At 39.6% G+C, this 23,613-nt stretch overlaps 1 protein-coding gene across 5 annotated transcripts in view; it reads left to right on the top strand.

Annotated features, from left to right (window-relative positions):
• The window catches only part of msrb3 (methionine sulfoxide reductase B3), a 36,876-nt gene that overhangs the window by 8,801 nt on the left and 4,462 nt on the right, over window positions 1–23,613 (top strand). For 3 of the 5 annotated variants that reach the window (XM_084345383.1, XM_084345384.1, XM_084345385.1), the window contains 5 exons: window positions 9,958–10,170; window positions 12,423–12,531; window positions 21,662–21,739; window positions 22,062–22,090; window positions 23,323–23,420. In XM_084345383.1, the coding sequence (XP_084201509.1) occupies window positions 10,032–10,170; window positions 12,423–12,531; window positions 21,662–21,739; window positions 22,062–22,090; window positions 23,323–23,420 (453 nt within the window). In that variant the 5' untranslated portion in view covers window positions 9,958–10,031. The remainder of the gene's footprint in view (window positions 1–9,957; window positions 10,171–12,422; window positions 12,532–21,661; window positions 21,740–22,061; window positions 22,091–23,322; window positions 23,421–23,613) is intronic. The other 2 variants (XM_084345386.1, XM_084345387.1) reach the window with 2 other exon arrangements.

Genomic DNA, 23,613 nt, shown 5'->3' with positions numbered 1-23,613 from the left:
AGTCTGTTGCACATCCAGCCAGGACTGTGTCCAAACGTTTGGTTGCTCCCTTTCAGTAACTGCTGCATGGGTGGAAACTAGTGCTTACAGCAACGCACTACGATGAAACTGCGGTGACTTGTGGTGTGCAGCTTTACTCATGCTCTCTTTGCATCAGGCGAGAAGGAGTTTCAAACCTGGGGAAATGTAGCAACCAGGTGTGACTTAGTGGACACTGGGTTTTGCACACTTTTTTTGTTTCCAGGATTTGTTAGTGCATGGAAGCCACATGTTAGGCTTTGGTTTACAGGCAGGCCTCTCTATTGTTAGGACTATGCGGTGAGGTCCCAACACTATCATGTTACGGACGTCATGGTTCAGTGTATGCCCCATACAAAGAATTTCTTGACTGAGTCAGTCAATCACACTAGCGTTAACAAGATGAAAAAGAAATACACTCAAGTTGTATTTTTTTTCAATGTACTTATTTTATTATTTCTATATTTATTTTGGAACAACTTAAAGTACATTCAGTGCTCTTAAAGAACTGCTTAAGTTCAAAAGTAAAGTAATTGCAGTATATTTTATTGTACTTAATTGTATTAAAATGGTCAATTTTAAGAACCTTTAGTGTAATTCAAATGCATAATTTGAAATTCCATTTTAAATACCCTTTCTGTCATATTTGTAGTAGTAGTAGTAGTAGTAGTAGTAGTCTCTCTATTTGTTCCCAGGACACTTTCAGTAGACTATAAGTTCATTAGTAATTTATTATCAGTAAACTCCCAAGAGCCACTTTAAATAGAACACTTTAAGCACATAGTAACTGTACTATGGCACTCTTATGTATAGAAATACATTATCGGAACATCTACATTACTAATGACGAGACAGAACATTTATTAAACTAGACATCATTCTAGTGTAATTTGTATCAAGATGAAAATCAAATATTGTAAGCACGAAATACTAACTGTAACTAATGCATACACGTCAATCTACTTTTGTAAGAAACAGAAACAATCAAGGTCATCATCACACGCATTCCTCTTCATCTCCATTATTCACTTAAGTGGCATTTGTATAAATTAACTGACAATCTGGGTTTTGAAGCGTTTGTGGAAAATCCTTGGAGCATCATTCCAAACAAATCAAGCATTCAAATAAAGCAATTGCCCCCCATTCCACTGAAGACCTCCATTTCTTCCAGTCAGGACACAGATGTGTGTGCAGGTGTAATTGTCGGCAAGCCATGTTTTTAACTTGGCTGTAAAAGTGGAGTATGTATGTGTATCTTTGATATGGGTGGGAAGTGAGTTCCAATTATGTATTGCTTTAACATAGAATGAGAACTGACCAAATGTACTTTTTCACCACGTGTGGTGCTTCTAGTGATCTGAACAGTGCTGCGTTGGTTTATGAGTGAGTTCAGTGGAGGGGGAGCTAAACCATGCAGGATTTTAAAGACCAGACAGATGTTCCTATATTTTATGACATCTTCCCAACTCAGAAGCTTGTATTTGTGACTTTAAGGGTCTCCTTATACAGGATTTCCAATGGCTTCAATGTTGAGCCATTGGTTTGTCCCCTGCTTGTGAGGTAGTATGTTAGATGCGACTAGTATGTTAGACTACATGTGACACGAATGCATTGCACCACCGTCGTCAACTTAGGTGATCAGAGCCAGGCTAAGTTACTAAAGGGCATCACGTTGTCCGATGATAAGAAGATTGGGGGTGACTGGATCAACATCCGAGGATACATAGCCAAGTGGTTTGTGTACCAATGGATATCTTCAGAGTATTGTTTACTGAGCGTATGTAACCAACAGCATCTGGGTGTCTATTAGCTGCCGGAATCCCTCTACACCTCCCCTGGACTCTGCGTTGTGTTTTTGTTGTTGTTTGTTTGTGTCATGGGATGTCGTGCGGAGAGAAGGAATGGCACCAGACACTGGGTTCGCGGTTGTGGTTGAGACTTCGGCCTGCACTTTAATACTCCACAGCAACACTTACAGGACATGGAAAGGGAACTTAAATCATTCTTCTTAACACAGGGCATGGGAAAATAAACTACTTCACTTTAAAATAAATAAATAAATAAATTATCAAATAATAATCTAGTATCAAAAAATAACAAATAACGTTAAAATAAATTTGACTGTCAAATCAAATTTAATACACTGTGGAAAGGAATTAATTACAAAACATAAAATACAAAATAACAGATGAAAAGTTACCAAAAAGAGCTAAAACTATTACCTACACTATCACAGACTACAGAATAAATGTCAGTATTCAGTAACCAACACAAGGAGCTAATCGTATGCTAGCGGCCATCCACAAAGTCTTGCAAACAGTAGAAAACGCACAGACTAAATATTACTCGTGGTAAAAAAAACATGGTTCAGGAATTAACTGAACAGTATTAATATACCAGTCAAGTAGTGGATGGGTGGTTTTACCAATAACCGTGCTTACCTTACAGGACATGGAAAGGGAATTAGAAACCTGGGCGTATCTTAACTTCAACTACAGTGTCCTGCAAGGTACAAACAACAACAACAACAACTACTACTTTTAACAGGACACAGACGGCGCAACAGTGCCACCTTGTGACCTTTCCAGACCAGTGTCCTACATACATGTAGGTGTGTGTACAACCCCCACCAGCTGCGTTTTGAGTCCGCCACAGCACAGCACCGCCTAACAGCTAGAGTTACAAAACTGAGGAATTCCCACAATAATTACATAATCACGCACGATCGCAGTTCTGCATTTTCTGGATGCAAAGTCATCAATGAGGTCATCATATGACAGCTGCTGTGCCACTTCTGAGTTGATGCTTATGATAGCCAGGCCACTCAAGCGTTCTTGCGCCATTGATGAGCTTCAGTTTTTGCTCAGCAAAGGCAACTGTAACAGGGAGAGTTACTGCAAAGCCTCCTCACAAAGATTAAAATGCAATTCATGCAAATACGACTACAACTAATAATAATCATTATGATTTGATTTGATGATATTTCCATATTTAAATATTTTTAGATACTTATTTTTACATTTAGTACTTAGGTTCTATGTTCCTACACTGCTGTTTGCTGCTGCAACGCTTTGAATTTCTCCATTGTGGGTCAAATAAAGGATTATCTTAATTTATCTTATTTTATCTAATCTTATACTGTTATGAATTAAATTCACCAAAAGATGGCGACATTTTACCTCCATAAAAATAGCCCAAAACTTCTATTGATAGCATAGATTGATAGGCTATAAACCTGAGCCAACATACGTCCACCAACTTGTCAATTAACCGCTCCTTTTTCAACAGAGGTGAATGTATATGCAGTTAACAAGACATTCAATAAATGATAATCAGGGCCGCTGGAAAATTTAATCTCCAGTCCACATCTAGACAGAATTATCCCCTCTTCTGTCTCATGATTAGCAGGCTAGCAGCTGGGGTGTTTATGCCACAAAGTTTTCTTTTTTATTTCAACAACATACCCACCTTCAAGTGAAGCACGAGTCTCCTCTAGACTTTTTCTTTCTTTTGCTTGCTCCCAATTCATATTGCCGTTTGGAGGCCATCTCTCCACCTGCATCCAACGGCCTGTCGGCGCATCTGACCGCTGATTGGTCAGATGCTGCGTGCTGTCAATCATTGCGGCAACGTGTGCGGTGTCAGATTACTCGTCTCTTTTTTTTCTCTCCTGCCTCGGGCTGACTTGGTGCTCTACGCGCGCCTCACAGCAGCGATGTGCATCCTTTGCGCATTTGCAGAGAATGCGTCCCCTTGCGCAAAATGGGGCCCCCCATGGATCATGGGGCCCTACGCACAGCGCGTGTTCTGCGTTTAGGGAGGGGCGGCGCAGGTCCTGCGTATCTGCTCCGGAGGGCTGCGGACTGCCGGAGCTGGGATGGAGCAGACATGCAGTGCAGCGGACCTGGTGGAAGTTAACACATAGACTAGAGTGAAACCTATCAGCTTGAAAAGCTAGCAGTAGCTGTCTGTTTGATATCAAAACACAAGATCTGGAAATGTGTGATTTAGTGGATTACATCTTTATTTTCTGTTCTATTTACAATGGACGATGAGCTGTTTTGTGGCTGAACTGGCTAGGATTACTTCTGTTGCACATCCCGTTACATTGTTAAATGCCTTACAAACCATAAGTGTGCGATTTCATTTCATATATGGATGGATAGTTACGTGGCTGGATAATTTGTTTATTTCAAAATGTTTTTATTGATTTTTTGGCAAAATGTGGAAACATGAATGAATCAAACACAGACAAAACAAAAAGCAAGACAGAAAAGATGGCAATTTAGCACTGCTGTATAAATGCTGTACAATAACCAATATCCTGCTCATCTCATACACATTGCACAATAATTATTTGTATTTGTAATAACAACAGGATAAACAAATGAAGGAGGAGTAGGCAGTGCGACCCGCCGGAAAGAGACTGAAAAGGGTGGGGAAGAGGAAAGGGTAGAGATGTAGAAAACAACTAATTTAAAGTGGTTGCGTCCAAATCATTAATATAGTAGTCTAGAAAGGGGTGCCATGTGTTTTTGAATTTTTCCAAAGAGCCCTGGACTGTGCATCTGATTTTCTCTAGCTTGAGGAATGACATTACCTCACAAATCCAGCGCGAGTGAGATGGGGGAGTGGCAGATTTCCAGTTCAAAAGAATAAGCCTGCGGGCTAGTAATGTTGAGAATGCCATTAGGTCTGATTGATGTCTCGATATCCCACTGTTGCCAGGGGCAACTCCAGAAGGTGCAATGACAGAGTCTGAGTTAACCTTTTTTTCGCATATGTAGGAGAATGTGTTAAACATCTCTGACCAATATGTGTACAATTTTGGACAAGTCCAAAACATGTGGCCTAAAGTGGCTGGGGCCTGATGGCATTTGATGCAACTTGGGTCTGTACCAGGATACATCTGGGCCAATTTGGACCTGCAGAGATGTAGTCGGTTCATTACTTCAGTACTAACTGTAACAATCTGTGTCTGACACAGATTGAGGATGTATGGATTCTTTGGATCGCTTTTTGCCAGATTTCCTCAGAGAGCTCCGTGTCCAAGTCCCCCTCCCACTGTTCCTTCAAGTGTCGTAGGGAGTAGCACTCCATTTTTTGAATAATATTGTATACTTTAGACACAGAGCCTGCTTGATAAGGCCCAATTTCATCACTGCACACTGTACGAACGGGTTGGATGGTCCTCCTTATCAAGGCGTAGACTGAGACATATGCATATTCTCACTTACAAGGCAATCTTAGGTTTAGTCCCTTCTTACCTTATGTCCTACATTAACCGAAGTAATGCTGGGACAATCTTCGGTCACAGGATCTTTGCTTGCTGTCTGTCCCAAGAGTCAGAACTGAGCTGGGTAAGACAGCGTTCAGGTTTGCTGCTCCCTCTGCCTGGAACATGTTACAAAAAACTTTGAAACTAAATGAGTTGGTCTCATTGAACACCTTTAAAGGTAAATTGGATGACATGGAGGCTGTAAACTCTAGCTGCAGATGTTTTGCCTGACGCTTTTATTATTTTAGCTGATCTTAAAATGTTTGCTGTTTTGGATGCTAATTGTTATTAATGTTTATGTCCATTTTGTCTTTGTGTGTATGTATGTCTATGCTGCTGCCGGTCTTGGCCAAGACACTCTTGTAAAACAGATTTTTAATCTCAATGAGTCTATTCCTGGTTAAATAAAGGTTAAATAAAAAATTTTAAAAAATGTTTAGACACATTTATCGAGCAGGCTCATGAGTGGTTCAGATGGGAAAGATGGAAAGTGTTTACGACTAAAGTCATGGATTTGTAAGTATGTGAGAAAATGCGAATTTGGTACGCTACTGTTTTACAAAGTCATCAAAGGAATTGAATATCCCATTTGTGAAAAGGTCCCCCACACAGTGTATTCCCTTTTCAAACCAGATTTGGAAGGTCGAATCAATCAAAGAAGGTTTAAAGAGAGGATTTGCAATAAAAGGCATAGACCTCAAAGCCTGCGTTTGGCCAAAGTGCTTACGGAATTGGAATACAAAGGGTGTCTTTGACGACTGGGTTATCTGTATGAACCCCTGCAGCCAGTGGTAGAGGGCCACACAACATAGACGCTGGGGAGGCTGGCGCACACGATTGCTGTTCCTTAAGGGCCCAGAGAGGGCCTTCCCCCCTCACAAAATTATCATACCATATAGTCAATTTATGAATGTTGGCTGCCCAGAAATAATATAAAAAAGTTTGGCTTGTTTTGCCTTGCGTCTCTCTAAAACAGTTTTGCGTACGTGGGGTATAGATTTATTCCAAATGAATGTGCTTATGTATTTATCTAGTTCTTTAAAGAATGATTTTGGCAAAAAAAAAAATGGGAGCCGTCTGAAGTAAGTATAACAATTTAGGTAGAATAATCATCTTTATTGAGTGGATGCGCCCAGCTAAAAACAACATGAGAGTTGACCTGCGCCTGAGATCATTCCTAGCTTGGTCCATAATTGGTTGGAAATTATGTGTTGCAGCCATTACGTATGTATGGAGTATTTGTTTGTTTGTTGTTTTTGTTTTGAACACTGGGTGGTGTATGTGCGCCGGAAGACACATAGGTGAGCTCACCAGGGCAGGTGAAGATGATTGGGACCGGGGATGAGCACACAGTTTTTGACCGTGTAGCCATGCACACGCTGATATTTTGTTGTTTCTTTGTTTTACCAATAAACAGTCGTGCAAGCAAAAGATGGAGTACACGCGTCCTAACTAGTTTTGACCTAGTCTGGCAATCACAGTGGCTTTGAGTAGCAATAGTCACCACATTATGTATATACAGCTCTCTGTAACGGCGTGTTACTTTGACTCCCAAATATGTTAAGGGGCCAGTTGTGACTTTGAATGGGTATGAGTTAAAGGACATTGTGAATGCTTTCTTGTTAATTGGGAAAAATACGCTCTTTGTTGGATTGATTTTTTTAGCCTTAGGTCACGCAAAATTGTGATATAGTGTCCATGCACTTTGGGATTGAAACTTCAGGATCAGATATGAACAACAAGAGGTCATCCGCGTATAATGAAACTGTGTGAACCTGTCCGCCCCTGTTGATACCATTGTTTTGCCTCAGAGCTATAGCTAGTGGTTCAACGGAAAGATCGAAAAGGAGAGGGGACAGTCGACACCCCTGTCTTGTGCCCCTTTGAAGGGTAAAACAAACTGAAGGTGTATTGTTTGTCCTCACTGATGCCTGTGGTGAAGTGTATATTGTTTGAATCCAAGAAATGAAGGTCTGTCCAAATCCAAATTTACCTAGCGATTTAAAAAGGTGACTATATTCAATTCGGTCAAAGGCCTTGTGTGCATCCAGCGAAATAACTATTTCTGGGGATTGGGATGAGTGTTTGGAATAGAGTACATTAAAGAGGCGGCGCAAGTTGTGAAATGACTGCCCCACCTGTTTGATCAGAATATATGATGGTCGGCACTATAGATTCTAATCTGAGGGCAAGGATTTTTGTAAGTATTTTATAGTCACATGTGAGTAAGCTGATCGGAAGATAAGATTCACATTTGGTAGGGTCCTTATCTTTCTTTGGCAATACAGAAATTGTGGCTTGAGTCATGGATGTAGGGAGTTTCCTTTGAATAAGTGCCTCTGCATAAACAGAGCACAATTGGGAACCAATTTAGTTTCAAAAGTCTTATAAAACTCCATGGGGTATCCATCAGGGCCTGGTGCTTTCCTATTTTTCATTAATTTGATCACCTGGCTAATGTCGTTCATAGATATTGGCTCTTCAAAGCTAGCTTTGTCCTCATCACTTATAGTGGGCAAGTCCAAATTCTCAACAAAGCCATTATCCTGGGGGCTATATGAAGTGTATAGGAAAGAATAAAAATGCTTAAACTGGTCATTGATGTCTTTTGGGTAATTTTTAACAGTGCCATCCATAGCTTGTATTTCTGTAATAAAGTTTGCAGCAGAATATTGTTGCAACTGTTGAGAAAGCAGTCTACCTGCGTGTTCCCCATGCTCATAGTGACTTTTTCTTTATTTTAAGAACCTCTCCTCTACTCTGAAACTCAAAAAATTTGAATATCGTGCAAAAGTTCATTTATTTCAGTAATTCAACTTAAAAGCTGAAACTAATATATTATATAGACTCATTACATGCGAAGTCATAGGTAATGACACCTTGGTTCCTGTAGACATGCCGTTTAAAGCGACTGGAATGTTCTGCAGGCAGCTTTTCAAGGAGACGATCAACATGAGCGCTATCATGTCCTTGATCTTCCATGGTGCTAAGCACACCAACAGGTTCTTGTACACGAAGGGCAAAGCTATCAAGAGTATGACCATCACCTGCTGTGATAGGAAGGAGATCCGTAATATTTCTGAGCTCCTTCAATGCCAATTGTCTAGGTTGCCCATAACGTTCATCAAGGACCTGTATGGCTTGGGTGTATAGATCAGGAGCATAGGAGAAGGCAAGGGCTAGTTGCTTGACTTGGTCCACTTTTAGATGATCAAGAAGAATGTGATATTTGAATTGTTCTGTTTTATTAAGGTTGAGTAGATAACTGAGGGCCATACACAGCATCCGGTACTGCAAGCTCATTCTCTCTAATCAGGTTTGGAAAGAAAGGGGCTTCAAACTTGTAGGCATGTGTTCTGCCAGATGGGGGTGCCAAAGATCTGTTCCTGCTGACCATGAGATGTACTGTAGAGGACTAAGGCCTTGAGTTGACTTTTTAGGTGGCCCTCTCCTGGTGCCGATAAATCTGCAAGAAAACAAACCAAGGATTAGAAAGTCAAATAAATCTTAGCGCTCTTAAGTAATGGTAAATAAAGTTCTCAGTTAAACTTAAGATACAAATTACTAAGTGTGAAAACTCCTTAGAAAGACTGCCGCCCCATGTGAAGGTGAACAAAGACTGAATGAATGGGTGTGCAAGACTTACATAAGGGTGGATCAGGTGAACTTGAGCAAGTAAATGAGGTGTGACAAAAGAACCAATGAGTGATGAGGAAAGGAAAGGAAGTGAGGTAAAGGAAGTGAGGTAGGTAAGCAGAGCGTGTGAAAACAAGAGCCTTTACTACAGTCTCCATGCCTTGCCCCTAGTCCCTGTTCAGACAAATGAGTTCAGGTCTGATTATTTCCCTTTAAGTCATTCCACAAGACAAGGTTGCCCTCTTTCCCCTCCTCTTTTTGCACTTATTGAAACGCTTGCGATCTCTTTGCGTGTGGGAGATGCTTACACTGGAATCATTCGAGGAGGGAGCACAAAATTTAATTATTTGCTGATTATTTATTACTTTATATTTCCAATCTTTCTACATCCATTCCCAACATTATGTCCATTTTAGAGAGCTTTGGTGAGGTACAAGAGCATGAGGTCAGTGAAATATTATTTAACATTTTTAAATAGTATTTTTAGTTGTTTGTTTAACTAAATAAATAAGAGTAGCAAAACAGAAAGCACAGATGGATTTGAAAAGTCATCTTATTTCAGTATTTATGGTTGAGAATGAACTTTTTGGCAAAATGGATGGATTTTTCAATCGTAAAAACAAAATTTAAGAAGAGTGTACTTGTTTTCAGCATTCAAAAATATGTGGTGGCATTCTTGGTTGGTTAGACTTTTTCAACGAGGTTGGATTTTACTATGAGTACATGATTTCTTTAATTAAATTGGTATTTCTTTTTATTTTCATGAGATGAAAGTCATAAACTTCACAGGATATGTATATTGTAATGAGGGAATTAGTCACACACGCAGGATGCATTATTGATGTTGTTTGTTTTTTGTGTCCATGATCCTCAGGCCTGTTATAAATGCAAGTCTTCATGAACAGTAGGATTTCCAAATGATCCTGATGACCAGCACTTTCCCACACGTTGCCTCTATTACTATTAAGCATCTTGACTTGTATTGTCTTGTTTTGTTTCTCCATTTGTCCCTTCCCCTCATCCAGCCCAGCCCTTGGTTGTAACCCTACTGAGGGGTGTTTGGTTCTTGTGGTGGGTGGAGTTCCTCTCTCCAGCAATCATGTCAGGCTTCAATCTGCTGCATCTAATAACCAAGGGCCAGCCTAGAGCTCTGAGGTCCTGCAGTCTTCCCTCAGGTCCACTGACAGGGTGCCATGTGTTTGATGTGCTCTGCCTCTCTTTAAGACTTACCCTGGCTGGTGTGTCAGCATGTCTTTACTGTCCCAATCTGTGTGTGTTCAGCATGATGTGAGCTGCTTTAAGTTATCCTCTCAGGGAGCAGTGAACAATGCTTGAGAGCTCAACATTTGGACCAATTCTTAACAGAGCTGGCTATTGGACTGTTGAGTAACAAGTGATATGCAGTGAATATCAAAACTTCTAGGTACTGCAATTATAACACTGAATGCTAAAAAGGCTATTATCTAGCCTCTTGTCTTTCAAAACTGAATAATTGATTGGATTGTGCTGCAGGAGAATGTACATACAGGTACTTGAATAGATATTCTTGGCTGAATTCTTGATTAGTGTTGAAAGCTAATATACCGTAACTCATCAAGGCAAACTTTTATCGATAAGGTGAATTTCTATACACCTCTTCACTTTGCTTTCTATGTTTGAATTTGATTTGAATGTGGCATGGAAAATTCATGTCATCATGAAAAACAATTTATTCAGCTACAAAAAGCAAGAAGCTTTATAATAGTCCTATTAACATATCACTTGAGAAATTATTAAAATAAATGATAAAAATACAAAATTAGTGCCATTAGTGGTCAAAGATACACAAGGTTACTTTTAAAATGGTTCACTTCTCCTTTGAGTTTAGCTTCAGTTGAGTTTGTGGCTATAGTCACATGCTGCTGAAATTTCAAGTGTTTACAGAAGAATCAAATAATTCACTGCTTGGCTTTCTTGCACGCACTGAGTGGTTTTGTTTGTACTTAATGTTTAAGTTTTTCATTGATCATGGGGTTTTATCATCAAGGTGTTAACAAGTTGAGAAGTTACTGGAGTTACTTAAGAGCCTTTTGTTGGAGACAATAAGATACTGAATTTATATCTGTGTTCCAAGACCATTTTTAGAGTTGGTCTGTAAACATTGCTGTACAAACATGCGGTCACGTATACGTCAAAAGCTAGGGTTGGTATTTTAGAAGCATTTTTTGTTATATTCGTAGAAGATCTCTTAACATCCTTACAGACCTGTGTTTCATTCCATATTCTCAGAAATTCAGTTAGTTCAATTATTCTCAAACTTCATTCCGTATTCTCATGTTTTGTGTTGTTTCATTCAATGTCTTCCGGCAAGATGGCTGCTCTGTTAGCGAAAGCCAGTGGAAAAACATCCTCAAACGGTTGCTTTTCAACATGTGTCATTCAGTATTTCATTCCATAATGTCAAAATTTCAAAAGTTTCATTCCCTTTTTTCAAGTTGTCAAAGTTTGCCTTTAAAAATTATCAATAAATATGATGATGTGGTTTTCCTTTACCCCCGTTGAAAGAGCGAGAAAGCAGGAGGGGGAAAGAGATGGAGGGAGGCAGGGAGAGAAAGAAGTGAGCATAGGGAAAAAAACTGCCCTTCATCTGTTGTGTGTATTGTCTTCATGTTGGTGACATACAGTATTCTACAAATACAGACATCAAAACTGTTGTGAAACGCTGGTATGATGACGATATGACTATGTACAGGTCGTTTTCAGGTCTATTTTTGCTGAGAACTGTGCATGTGTTGTGGTAAAAATAGGCGAGACTCCTACGCAAGACTTTCCATGCGAACAAAGAGGCAAATAGAACTGGTGCACATGGTGGTAAAGCTAGTAAAGCACCTTGGCTTTGTATGGAGTTCAACATTTTAGAGCTTCGACCAGCAAAGTCACAGTCACAACAAATAGCAAAGAGGTGTGTGTGTGGTTGAGCCCTTAAATGGACTACAAACCAGCAAACTGAGTTAATATAGCATAAAGTGAATATCGCACAGTTGGTCCAGCTAAAGTAACAGCTGGGCCAGCTAGCTTTTCGGACTGAGGTACGTTCACGACAACTATTTTGCTTGTGTAGGTATAATTATTGCATTCAACAGTTTTGATGTATTTATTACTATTAAAGCTATGAGAGATTGTTGAACATAGCAAACTAGCCACTTTAAGGTCAAGTATCATCAGACCAAAATATTGCTGCAAAGTTGCAGCTTCCTATATCTAGTGAACACACTGTTTATTTTTCATTGTCATTACTATACTGTAAGGTATTTTTTTCATCCAACCCCTGCTTTTAAGCATTGTTTGTGTATGAGCATGCTGTTGACACCAAGGAAGACTTCAAATTTATATAGTGTAGTGTATAGATAGTGTAATAGTTACATGCAGCTCTTTTTCCTTCCTGGTGCCATCAGAAGATACGTAATACTGCATAGCTAATATTTTTTGTCCTCCCTTCCTCAACCATCAGGAGCACAGAGGACTAAGAACACATGGCCACTGAGCTTTTCTCAGGAGGAGCTGAGGAAACGGCTCACACCAATGCAATACCATGTTACCCAGGAGAGAGGAACTGAGAGGTAGGAGGAATTACTGTTACCTCCTGCACCATGCAATACAAAACTTCTGCCAGTGTTGTAACATGGCAATTTACAAATCAAGATTACAGTCATGGGCAAAAGTTAACATACACTTGTCAGTGTTCCCAAAGGATTTTGTGAGACTCTGGTGTGTGGACCTTTCCACAGATCCTCTAGGGTTGTAGAGGGTATGCGCCCCAAGAAGAAAATTTTGCACATTTTAAAGTTAAATGCATCAATCTGGTGCACTTTGAGAGAAGATTTGAAAGAAAATAGTATAGTCAATAGTCAATATCAATCTATTGCCTTAAATCTTGGAACCTATTAGTCCTGACTTGTAACTAAACCTTGACTGAGAGACCAGATAATCATTGTCTTGTTTCAAAATTATGAGCACCCATAAGTACCATCTCAACTATTTATTGTCTGGTCTGTGTGGGTGAAGTTGCTGCTGGAAAACCCATTCCGTCATTTCGTGCATGCACTTGTGAAGGCTTGTACACGCGAAATGCGGTTATCTTTCCAAGCCACGGTTCACTAACACTGCTGCTATTGGCATTTATCAAATGTAATAAATAACGAGTAATAATGAGTTGTATTTCAGTCTCTTGTTTTTCAGGCACAGGGTCACAGAACAGCACTGAAAGTGGTTCGTAAATAAAACCCAGACAGTGAGACAGAGGCTATTTACTGCTAGGCTAGGTTATCAAGACAAGACTGACTGGAGAGAAATTGATTACAAGCTTTCCTAGTTACTAACGTTACTGTTACTAACGTTACTGTTATTAGAGACCACAGGTTTACCTGACAGCTGTTCCCCTTCCCTATTAGTCTGTCCTATTATATTTCTTTTCTTTCCATGACCAGAACACATAGCTAGTTCTAACTCACTGAAGTTGTAAACAGTGGCACCGCTTTGACAAGAGGGGGAGGCAGCATAAATTGGGGGGGGGGTTGACTGAATGGAAGGTGAAAGGTGAAAAAAAATTTTTGGATCAATATGAGACTATGGTGCAGCAAATTTGGCTATGGCGGGCCGCCAGACACTTGCCAATTAATGGGAAACACTGCTTGTAAAGAATATGTTCTGTATATCATGGCAGTCTTGCCTTCACTCTATCATGGTGACCTGGAAGAGGACAGGCTACACAAAATAATTAGCAAATAAAAAATGTTGCGTCAAGTGGTTGTGGAAATGTATTCCTTAACTGCGAATAATCTTTGCCAAGAGGTTAAATATATAAAGAGAAAAGCAAAGGGCCAAGAACAGTCCTGGGGAACTCCATACTTAACATCAGTATTGAAGTAGTATTATCATAAGCAACGCATTGTGCTCTTTCCGATAGGTATGAATTTAGCCAAGCGAATGCCAGGCCAGAGATGCCATATTGACTTTCGAGTCAGTCAGACAGTATGCCATGATCCAGAGGTGTCAAGTAACGAAGTACAAATACTTCGTTACCTTACTTAAGTAGAAATTCTATCTATACTTAACTGGAGTTATTTTTCAGCCGACTTTTTACTTCTACTCCTTACATTTTCCCGCAATTATCTGTACTTTCTACTCCTTACATTTTAAAAATAGCCTCGTTACTTGTGAAATTTCGCTGCGCGAAGTATTGGCGAACCGAACAAGTGTGAACTGATAAGTTCACGGAGCGGGTCGGTCTGGTGTTCACTGTCTGATAACTGTACAGATCCTTCACTCAACAAAATATAGATAAATGTCCCACAAAGCAACGTTACATGACCATACAACAGTAACGTAGTAACTGCTCGTGTCTTTGGCAACTTATATGAGGAAAAAAATACCGCAGTTGTTCGTGGAGAAGTGTCTGTCCGACCGACTCTTCATCACATTTCTGCCCGAAAAACAGCGTCTGTCCCCGGCAAAAGACTTTAACTTTCGCGGTGAAGACTTCAGTGAACTTTCCCCCCATAAACAGCCTCCCTCCCCACAAGTGATAGAGTCAGACAGCGTCCCGTTTACTGATGGTGATTATGTAATTAAGAGAAAAACGTAACTTTGTCACTTTCCAGGATGTTTGGTGGGTCAGGATCCCAATCACAACACATTATAACAGCATCCATATGATTATAAACAGTCAGCGGGTACATGTTTAGATTAACAGGAGGACACCGGGGGGAAAACACACACGTCTTCATCATGACGTGGGCCCTCACACCTCTTTTGGAGCCGGCTTTCTGTGTGAATTACACTCTTTTACACTCTTTTTTGGATGTACTTGTAAAAAACAGTTTTCTAATGTAACATTAACTTGATTATTGGTATTAAAAAATGTTTTAATACATAATCAATGTCTCATTATAAATTAGGATGTTATGGTATCAATCTGAAAGGTAAAACCATCGAATTTTACTCAATGGCCTTTGTGCCCTGTCATCGCCCCTGCACGTCACAAATCACGTCACACTCCAGCAAGGACATAGCAGACTTTATGTATGTAGCCTAGTACGAAGATGTCCGTGGCAGAGACTCAAGAGAACTCGAGCAAAATGTCACAGATGTTAATGCTCAGTAGTACACATATATGGTTCTTTAATGTATTTGCATTGTACTAAAATGCGTTCATTTACAATGGGCATATATGAGGCTGAAACAGGTAGCCTAGTGCATCCCAAATTTTTCAACATTAACATTTTAATATAACATTATAGTCATTATGGCCTTTAGAAAAATGTTTTTTTGGGGAGGTGGGGTAGTGCACTATAGGCCCCTGTGGTGCGGCCTAAGCTTTTGTCCTTAATGGCATTTTTTTCCCTTACATTACTCATACTTTTATACTCTAAGTAGTTTTGAAACCAGTACTTTTACACTTTTACTTGAGTAAAAAGCTTGAGTTGATACTTCAACTTCTACAGAAGTATTTTTAAACCCTAGTATCTATACTTCTACCTGAGTAATGAATGTGAATACTTTTCACACCTCTGCCATGATCTTTGGTATCAAATGCAGCACTGAGATACAGTAACAGAAGTACTGAGGTAGAGTTTGAGTCCAAAGTAAGTAGAATGTCATTCATCACTTTAGTAAATGCAGTTTCAGTGGAATGACAGGCTCTGAAAGCTGATTGAAAAGGTTCAAAAAGATTATTATTAAGTAGGTAGCCAGAAAGTTGCTGAGACACAACTTTAAGACTTTAGAGGTTTCTTGAGTAGAGGCTTAACCACAGCAGTCTTAAAGGGGGACAGCACTGGTCATAAGTGATACATTTACAATATTTAGCATTGTAGGTCCCCGTGTTGGCCAAAGATCCTTAAACAGTTTTGCCGGTGGGTGGGTCCAGAAGGCAGGTAGTTGGTTTTGAGGCTGAGACCAGTTTAGACAATGTCTCAAGATAGATACTTAATATTAAGAACTGAGACTAACTAGTAATCAGCATAAGGATGTTTTACAATCAAATTTGCAGAGGATGCTAGAGACGAAGAGGTAATTTTGAATCTAATCTCATCGATTTTATTACAAAAGAAATCTAAGAAATTATTTGCAGTGAAGGGTGCACAGCTCATGGACTGTGGTATTTGAGTAAGTTTAGCCACAGTGTCAAAGAGAAATCTAGGATTGTGTTTTTATTGCGTATTAGGCCAGAGAAATATGCTATTCTTGCAGCAAAAGAGCACACTTAAAACAAAGTACACTTTCACGCCATGCAAGAAAGAAAACTTCCAATTTTGATTTATGCTATGCATTTTCAATTTTCCTGCAGGCCTGCTTAAGATCTTGGGTTTCATTTGTAAACCAGGGTATAGATTTCTTTGATTGATTCTCCTCTTGGTAGAGATGGGTGCATCAAAACAAGTAGAGAAATAAGTACTGAGTTAAGGTCGTTTGTGAAATTTTCAACAGGTTCTGTCACTGTCGCAAAAGGAGCCAAGACCACAGACAATTTGTCCCTGAGTGGCGCTAAAATTGCTGGGCTGATATGACAATAAGTAAAAATATTTCTCTCACCAGTACAAGGACGCGTGCTAATGACGTTTCAAATGTAATAAGAAAGTGGTCTGACACTGCAGAAGAGATATAAGTGACATTCAGGACTGACACATCTAACCCATGGGAGGGAAAATCACCAAATTCTTCTAAGAATTGGGAAGAGTAGGGCCCTGGAGGTCTATAGATTACCACCAGGTGAAAGCCAGTTCCCTGGAGAAGGCCGTTACTACTTGCTGTTACTTCATCATGTATTGCTTTGTAGCATGGTCTCTTAACTTCATGGTCTCTTAACTTCTTCAATTTTAAAAAGGCTTTTTTGATACACCCATTAGACTCAGCCACAAACGCTACAATGGGGAAGACTAAGGAGCTCAGCATTGATCTGAAAAAGCCCATTATTGATTTGAATAAGTCAGGAAAGTCACTTGGAGCCATTTCATAGCAGTTGGAGGTCCCAACATCAACTGAGCAAACAATTGTTGGTAAGTATGATGTGCATGGCACAGTTGTGTCACTGCCACAGTCAGGAAGAAAACACAAACTATAACCTGCTGCTGAGAGAAAGTTGGTCAGGTTGGTCAACAGTCAACAAAAACCACCAAAAGGCAAATCTGCGATGAATTAAATGCTGATTGAGTTGCACTGAAGTAAGCAAAATATAATTTTCAAACGGATTTGAGACAGGTGGTCAAGAGACTAATAATTTTCAGGATTCAAAAAACCCTGACTATTACACAGAAAACAATTTCACAACAATAGACAATTGGTCAGTTGGACAGTAACATCAAGTTCTCGCGGGAAGATGTCAGAGGAGACAGTCTGCCCTTCTTGGACTGTGCAGTACACGCTGAAGAAGACAGAAGCCTCAACACTGAGGTGTACAGAAAACCTACACACAGATCAATACTTGCTGTTCGACTCTCATCACCCACTGGAGCACAAGCTGGGGGTCATCAGAACCCTAAACCATCGGGCTGAGACCGTGCCCACTAAGTCAGAGGGGAAGGAGAAGGAACAGAAGCACATCAGAGGAGCACTTATAACCTGTGGATACCCAAACTGGACTTTTGTCAAAACCTCTAAAAGATCCAGAGAGAAGGAGACGGAAAAACGTTACAACATTGTCATTCCTTATGTTGCGGGAATATCTGAGAAACTCAGGAGGATCTTAAATAAACATCATATTCTGGTTCACTTCAAACCTACGAACACCGTGACCCCTAAATTCCACCAGATCTGTGTTCGGTCTGGCTCCGCTCCGTCACGGCTCCACCACGGCTCCACCACGGCAGCTAGTTGCATATCTGCTCCATTTCAGCTCTGGCAGTCCAGACCCTTCCTGAGCAGAAACGCAGGGTTTCTATTTCTTCCGGATGCCAGAGCACGGCGCAACAATTCAGCCGAATTCAACACAGCGCAGACAGGAAGTCACACACCAAAACAACAACATAACATCTGGTTAATGTTCGATTAAAATATATAATATAATATAAAGACACATTCCACACCAGTTACTGACAAAGACACACATAAAACAAAAACCTATATTTTGGATTCATCACAAATCTCTTGATTAAATCAATCATGTTTCTTTTGGTGCTTCAGACTTATCCAATAAATGTTATGCTCTGTGTTATATTGTTTTGTTCTATTTTGACAATCGACACTAGTTTTACTGTGCCTTGTTTTTCTTTTTAAAATAAAAAAAAATTGTGCAATTAACTAAGCTTCAAGGTTAACAGTAGGATTGTACATTAAGCTCTACTTTTTTGTTGTTGCGTATTTGTTGTAACTGTTGTTTCGTCAACATTTTAATTCCTGGACCCTTTTTTCTTTTTAAAAATGTTTTTCCTATTCTATTTTTGTGTTGCAACAAATTTTATCTTCTTGGTAACAACTATATTGACTGGATTGGTCAACTCAGAAAAAGAAGAGTAAATGATTTTAAGAAAGGGGAAGTTGTTTTTTTTCGGGGGGGAATCAGAGACTATTTCTCATTGGCCAATCCTATCTCTGTCACCTGAAATCTTACACCTTATGATGAGCAATTCAGATTCTAAGGCCAGGAAGAGGCAAGGAAACTCTAAAACTAAGTCAAAGTTATGAAAAGGCAAGCATTCCTAAACAATTCTTACAAAGTAAACCTCTCAACAGTTCCATTAACCCCCTTTTCGCAACCACACAGCAAATTTACTTAAATTTGGATTGCATAATCTTCTTTGGGAGTTTCACACACCTCCGACACTCAGCAACAATAATTGGGTTTTCAAAAGGACCCCTTACCTCTTAGTAAAATTTGGATTCTCAGGTCACTGTTGTATCCATGGTCTGGAAAAGGAGTCTCTGAGGAGTCTCTTAGATGTCTGCCGGCAAACTGGTGAACTGGATTGACAGAGAGCGGGTCTGTGTTTGTGAACTGTCCCAGAACAAATGAAATGCAAGCATTTATATACTGTAGGGTAAAGCATTAGGTAATACAAAACATATGCATAAATCAATTGGAATGCAATAGAAACAAAGGCAGGAAGGGTCATCAGCTTCATCAGACAATGACATTACTAGAAACAAAAGGGAAGGAAGGGGGGGCATTTGCATTCAAACCTGCAGGGGGCACACAGTTGACACTGTCATAGTGTCGTGGATGGATGAAGGATGTGATATTATCTGAGATGGAGAGGACAGATCATGTGTTATCTCCTTCAGTTTAGATATCCTTTTTTTCTCAACTTAAAACCATCATTTGTCAGAACCATGCAATCTGTTTAGTATTCTATGCAGCAAACATTTACAGAAATGACACCTTTCTACTCAAAGTAAAGACAGTAACCAAATAAGTTACATGTTTGTCACAGCATTAACTCAACTTAACACACTCACTCTTTTTTCTGTATTTCATAGTGAATAACATTTTGTCTACCACAGCGTGAAATCTTTACTGACACTTCTGTAGTCAATGTAGGCATTGCTTACCAGTTTCTTCAGATGTTCAAAGCTCTGTTGCTGCTGAGTTTCTCAATGCCACTTAATATCCCCTTCCAAAACCTTTCTGAGTAGTGCACTCACATTCCAGGTTCGGAATAAACTTTGAGAGGTATTGCACGATGGCCATGAATCTCATCAGTGTAGCTTTGTCATGTGGTTGTGGCATATCCATTATTGCCCTGAAAGTTTCTTGGTCTGGCCCCTCTGTACTGAGAATGTGTCCAATGTATGGATATCTCTGTCATTCCAATCTTGCACTTGTCCTTGTTTAGTTTGAGGTTGATGCTTCTCATACTGTCAAGAAGCTGCTGCAGCCTTTGTCATGTTGTTCTTTGTCTTCACCCCATACTAGTATGTCATCAATGATGTTCACAAATCCTTCGAAGTCCCCCAGCCTCTGAACAATGCTCTTTTAAAAAACCTCCAGAGTAGATGAAACACTAAAGGGAAGGCATTTGAATCGGTAAGACCGAATGGTGTGTTGAATGTACATAATCTCGAACTTTCGTTATCTAGTCGTATTTGGCAGTATTTGGATCCAATACAGAAAAGACTGGAATTTGGCATTTCTGCCACAACCCTCTCTACCTCTTTGTTGAGGTTTTGTGGGTCAATGCAGAGTCTTATTTTTTACTTGGGTCCTGGACAGTGACCATACTGTTAACCCAGTCTGTGGGTTCTGTCTGTTTTTCACCCACACCAAGTTTTGCCATCCTTCCCACTTTACATTTTATTTTGTCTTTCAGTGCTTCAGTGATTTTAAGGTTCTTTTATTAGTTTTTAAGTGTCTTAACGGTCTTGGGCCTTCTTTCTATCTGATTTGCTTTTACATTACCAACCCTCGCGGATCCTGAGGTCCTCCAGCTCCAACCTTTTAGTCATCCCAAGTGTTCGGACAAAAACCCACGGTGAGGCATCCTTTTATTACTACGGCCCACATCTGTGGAATGGCCTGCTGGAGAGCCTTAGGGCCGCAGAGACTGTTGATGTTTTTAAAAGCAGGCTCAAGACACACCTTTTTTTAACTTTTAATTGATTTCTTCTTATCCTTCTTCTAAACTCCTTTTAACTAGTCATTTATGGTGTTTTACTCAGATCTTAGGCTGTTTTTTAGGAACTTTTAGGATACAGCTTTAAGAATGGTATCTTAGAAAGTGCAGCTTCTAGTCTGATATCCAAAAGCTCCATTTTGGTCTCAACAGACCAAAGAACCTTCTTCCAATTGACCTTGGAGTCTCCCACATGCCTTTGGGTGAATTCTAGTCGAGATTTGATATGAGCTTTCCTCAACAGTGGCTTTGTCTTTGCCACTCTCCCATAAAGCTTTGACTGGTGAAGGACCCAGGTGACAGTTGTTGTATGCAGAGTCTCTACCATCTCAGCTGCTGAAGCTTTTAACTCCTTCAAAGTAGTCATATGTGTCTTGGTAGCCTCCCTCAGTAGTCTCCTTCTTGCACAATCACTTAGTTTGTGAGGACGCCTGCTCTAGGCAGATTTACACGTGTCATATTCCTTCCATTTCTTAATGATGGATTTAACTGAACTCCGAGGGATTTATACTTTTCAATAACTTTTTCATGGAGTTCCTTGGAGTGTTCTTTTGTCTTCATGGTATATTTGTAGCCAAGAATACTGATTAACTAGTGACTGGACCTTAAGACACAGGTGTCTTCATACTACAATCACTCGAGACTGATTCATTGCACTCAGATGATCTCCATTTTACTAATTGTGAGACTACTAGCACCAATTGGCCGGACCTCTGTTGAATTAGGTCAGTCACTTTAAAAGGGATGAATACTTATGCCATTATTTTATATTAATTTTATATTTTTTATATATTTTATATATTTTATTATACATTTTTAATTAATTTAAATTACTTCGTCGAAATCTGTTTTTACTTTGACATTAAAGAGTTTTTCTTTTGAAATTTTTTTGTCAAAAAAGCCAAATTACGTTGACCACGTCTCCATTTTTAAAAGCAATAAAATGGGAAAACATCCAAGGGGGTGGTTACTTTTTTTAGGCACTGTACACACACAAACTCTCTTAAAAACATAAAAAATATATATATATTTCAAAGAAACATGAATATGGAAAGGAACATGTTGGAAAATTACAATTGAACAATTACTCATTTGTTCATCATATCAAGCCATTCAGTTTTACTAAAACAGCCATTTTCCACAGGGCTTTTACTGGAGAGTTCACACACCATAAGGATGAGGGGACCTACACTTGTGTTGTCTGTGGGGCCCTGCTGTTCAGGTATGAGCTGTACTTTATATGTGTCAACAAGTCCTTAACCCACTCTGTTTTTGTGTGTGTGTGTGTGTGTGTGTGTGTGTGTGTGCGTGCGTGCGTGCGTGTAGGCCTGCGATAAGCTTAAAGAACTTGTTTGTAACAGTGTGACAGTGTATTCTGTCGACATTATCTTGAATTGAAAAACTGAATTTTCTGCAAGATGGTTGAAGTCATAATACCTCACAAAGGTCTAAAAGAAAAGTATAAGGAAGATAAGGCAGTATTTTTTAACAAAAACATGAAATTAACATTGTTCTCTAATTGACATTTTGGCTTCTTTTTTTAGCTCGAACACTAAATTTGACTCAGGCTCAGGTAAGTTGAACCACTGCAATCCATCTCTTCTTTCTGCTGTCTTTTACAAACCAGGTCTATTTTTGCCCAAGCAGGTCACATCTCTGCAGCAAACAAATTCTCTTTGTTTTCGTCACATTTCCAAAAAGGTCTGTGAAGTGAGGAATGCTAGTATTCTCCTTCTTATCATACACACTATTCAGGAAATACAAAACAACAGTAAAACTGAAGATACGATGGCATGCTGTATACAGTCATTCAAAACTAGTAACGTCCAGCCACAGTATATGTTACTGCATTGATCATCATACTGTAAAAGAGCTGCAGATGAGTTTTCAATTTATTTGTAAACAAAGAAAAGTTGCCAAATCAATTAAACAATATTAACAAGCTTCTGCTAAATAACATTAACAGACATTAAGAAGACCCTCCACTTTTGAAACATTTCCAGTGGACATTTGCATCTTGATGTAGTCTGAGCCTCATTGCAGCTGCATCCAGTGGACCTAAGGGGTAAATCATTCCATCAGTTTAAAGCTGCATTATGTGAGAATAACAGAATGTGACAACCAAAGTCATTATGACGTCTTTGTATTGTGTTGCAGAGATATCTACTGAAGTTAGAATGCTTACCACCTAGCCCTGGCCCATTCCGGTCTTAAACTTCCTGTCCTAGTGTTGTAAACACAAACATTCTTCTGGTGCCCCGAGCTCCCAGTCTGGACCACAAAATTCATGGCTAACTGAGTTTACTAGCTAACGACAGCTACAGTTAGCAGCTAGTTATACTCTGGTGATATGCTGACCCTGTATTTGTGAATATGACTTAAACAGCGGGCCAGTTCTTACATATTGCACCTTTAATTGACTGGTCTACAACCAATAACTCTATCAGTAGCAGGTCCACCAACCCAAATGCCTGCAGTGTGTGTTAAATGCACTGAAACCAGTTTTTTGTGAATGTGCTGGACTGTGGATTAGTTAGTGCTTTCTAATACGATGTGATAATGGCTACATTACTGGTTACTTATCACTGATCAACCACAACATTAAAACCACTGACAGGTGAAGTAAATAATACCGATTACGTCGTTGCTAATGCTGAGGCAGGAAAAAAGTCAGTCAACAGGGGGCACTGGCCCCCATCTGGACTCAATTATACCAGTCCTCTTACCTGGAACTCCGTTGCCATATCTGCCACATCAAACACACAGTATGACTAGTGCTGTCTGATGATAACATCATGTGTTTAGGTTGGCCATCCTTCTTTGACCTTGTGAAGGAGGAGTCCATCACTCAGTCAGATGATTTCTCCTATGGAATGCACAGAGTGGAGACTACCTGCAGTCAGGTGCACTATAAACACTGCATTACACACTAACAGCATCTGTTGTTTACTCTTTTATCAGTGCAGCATTTCACATACAAATGAAAAATAACAAAAGACAATAATAAAAAAAACAACTAGTAAATAAACAAAACTAGAAACAGGAATAATTGTGAACAAAGAACCATACCAGATGATCAATTTGTCCCTGTTACTG

Source organism: Pagrus pagrus (genome assembly GCF_965226575.1).
Source record: "Pagrus pagrus genome assembly, chromosome: 23".
NCBI classification, from domain to species: Eukaryota; Metazoa; Chordata; class Actinopteri; order Spariformes; family Sparidae; genus Pagrus; species Pagrus pagrus.
Note: the sequence above shows the minus strand (reverse complement) of the source record. Positions and strands in the feature narration are given on the sequence as shown.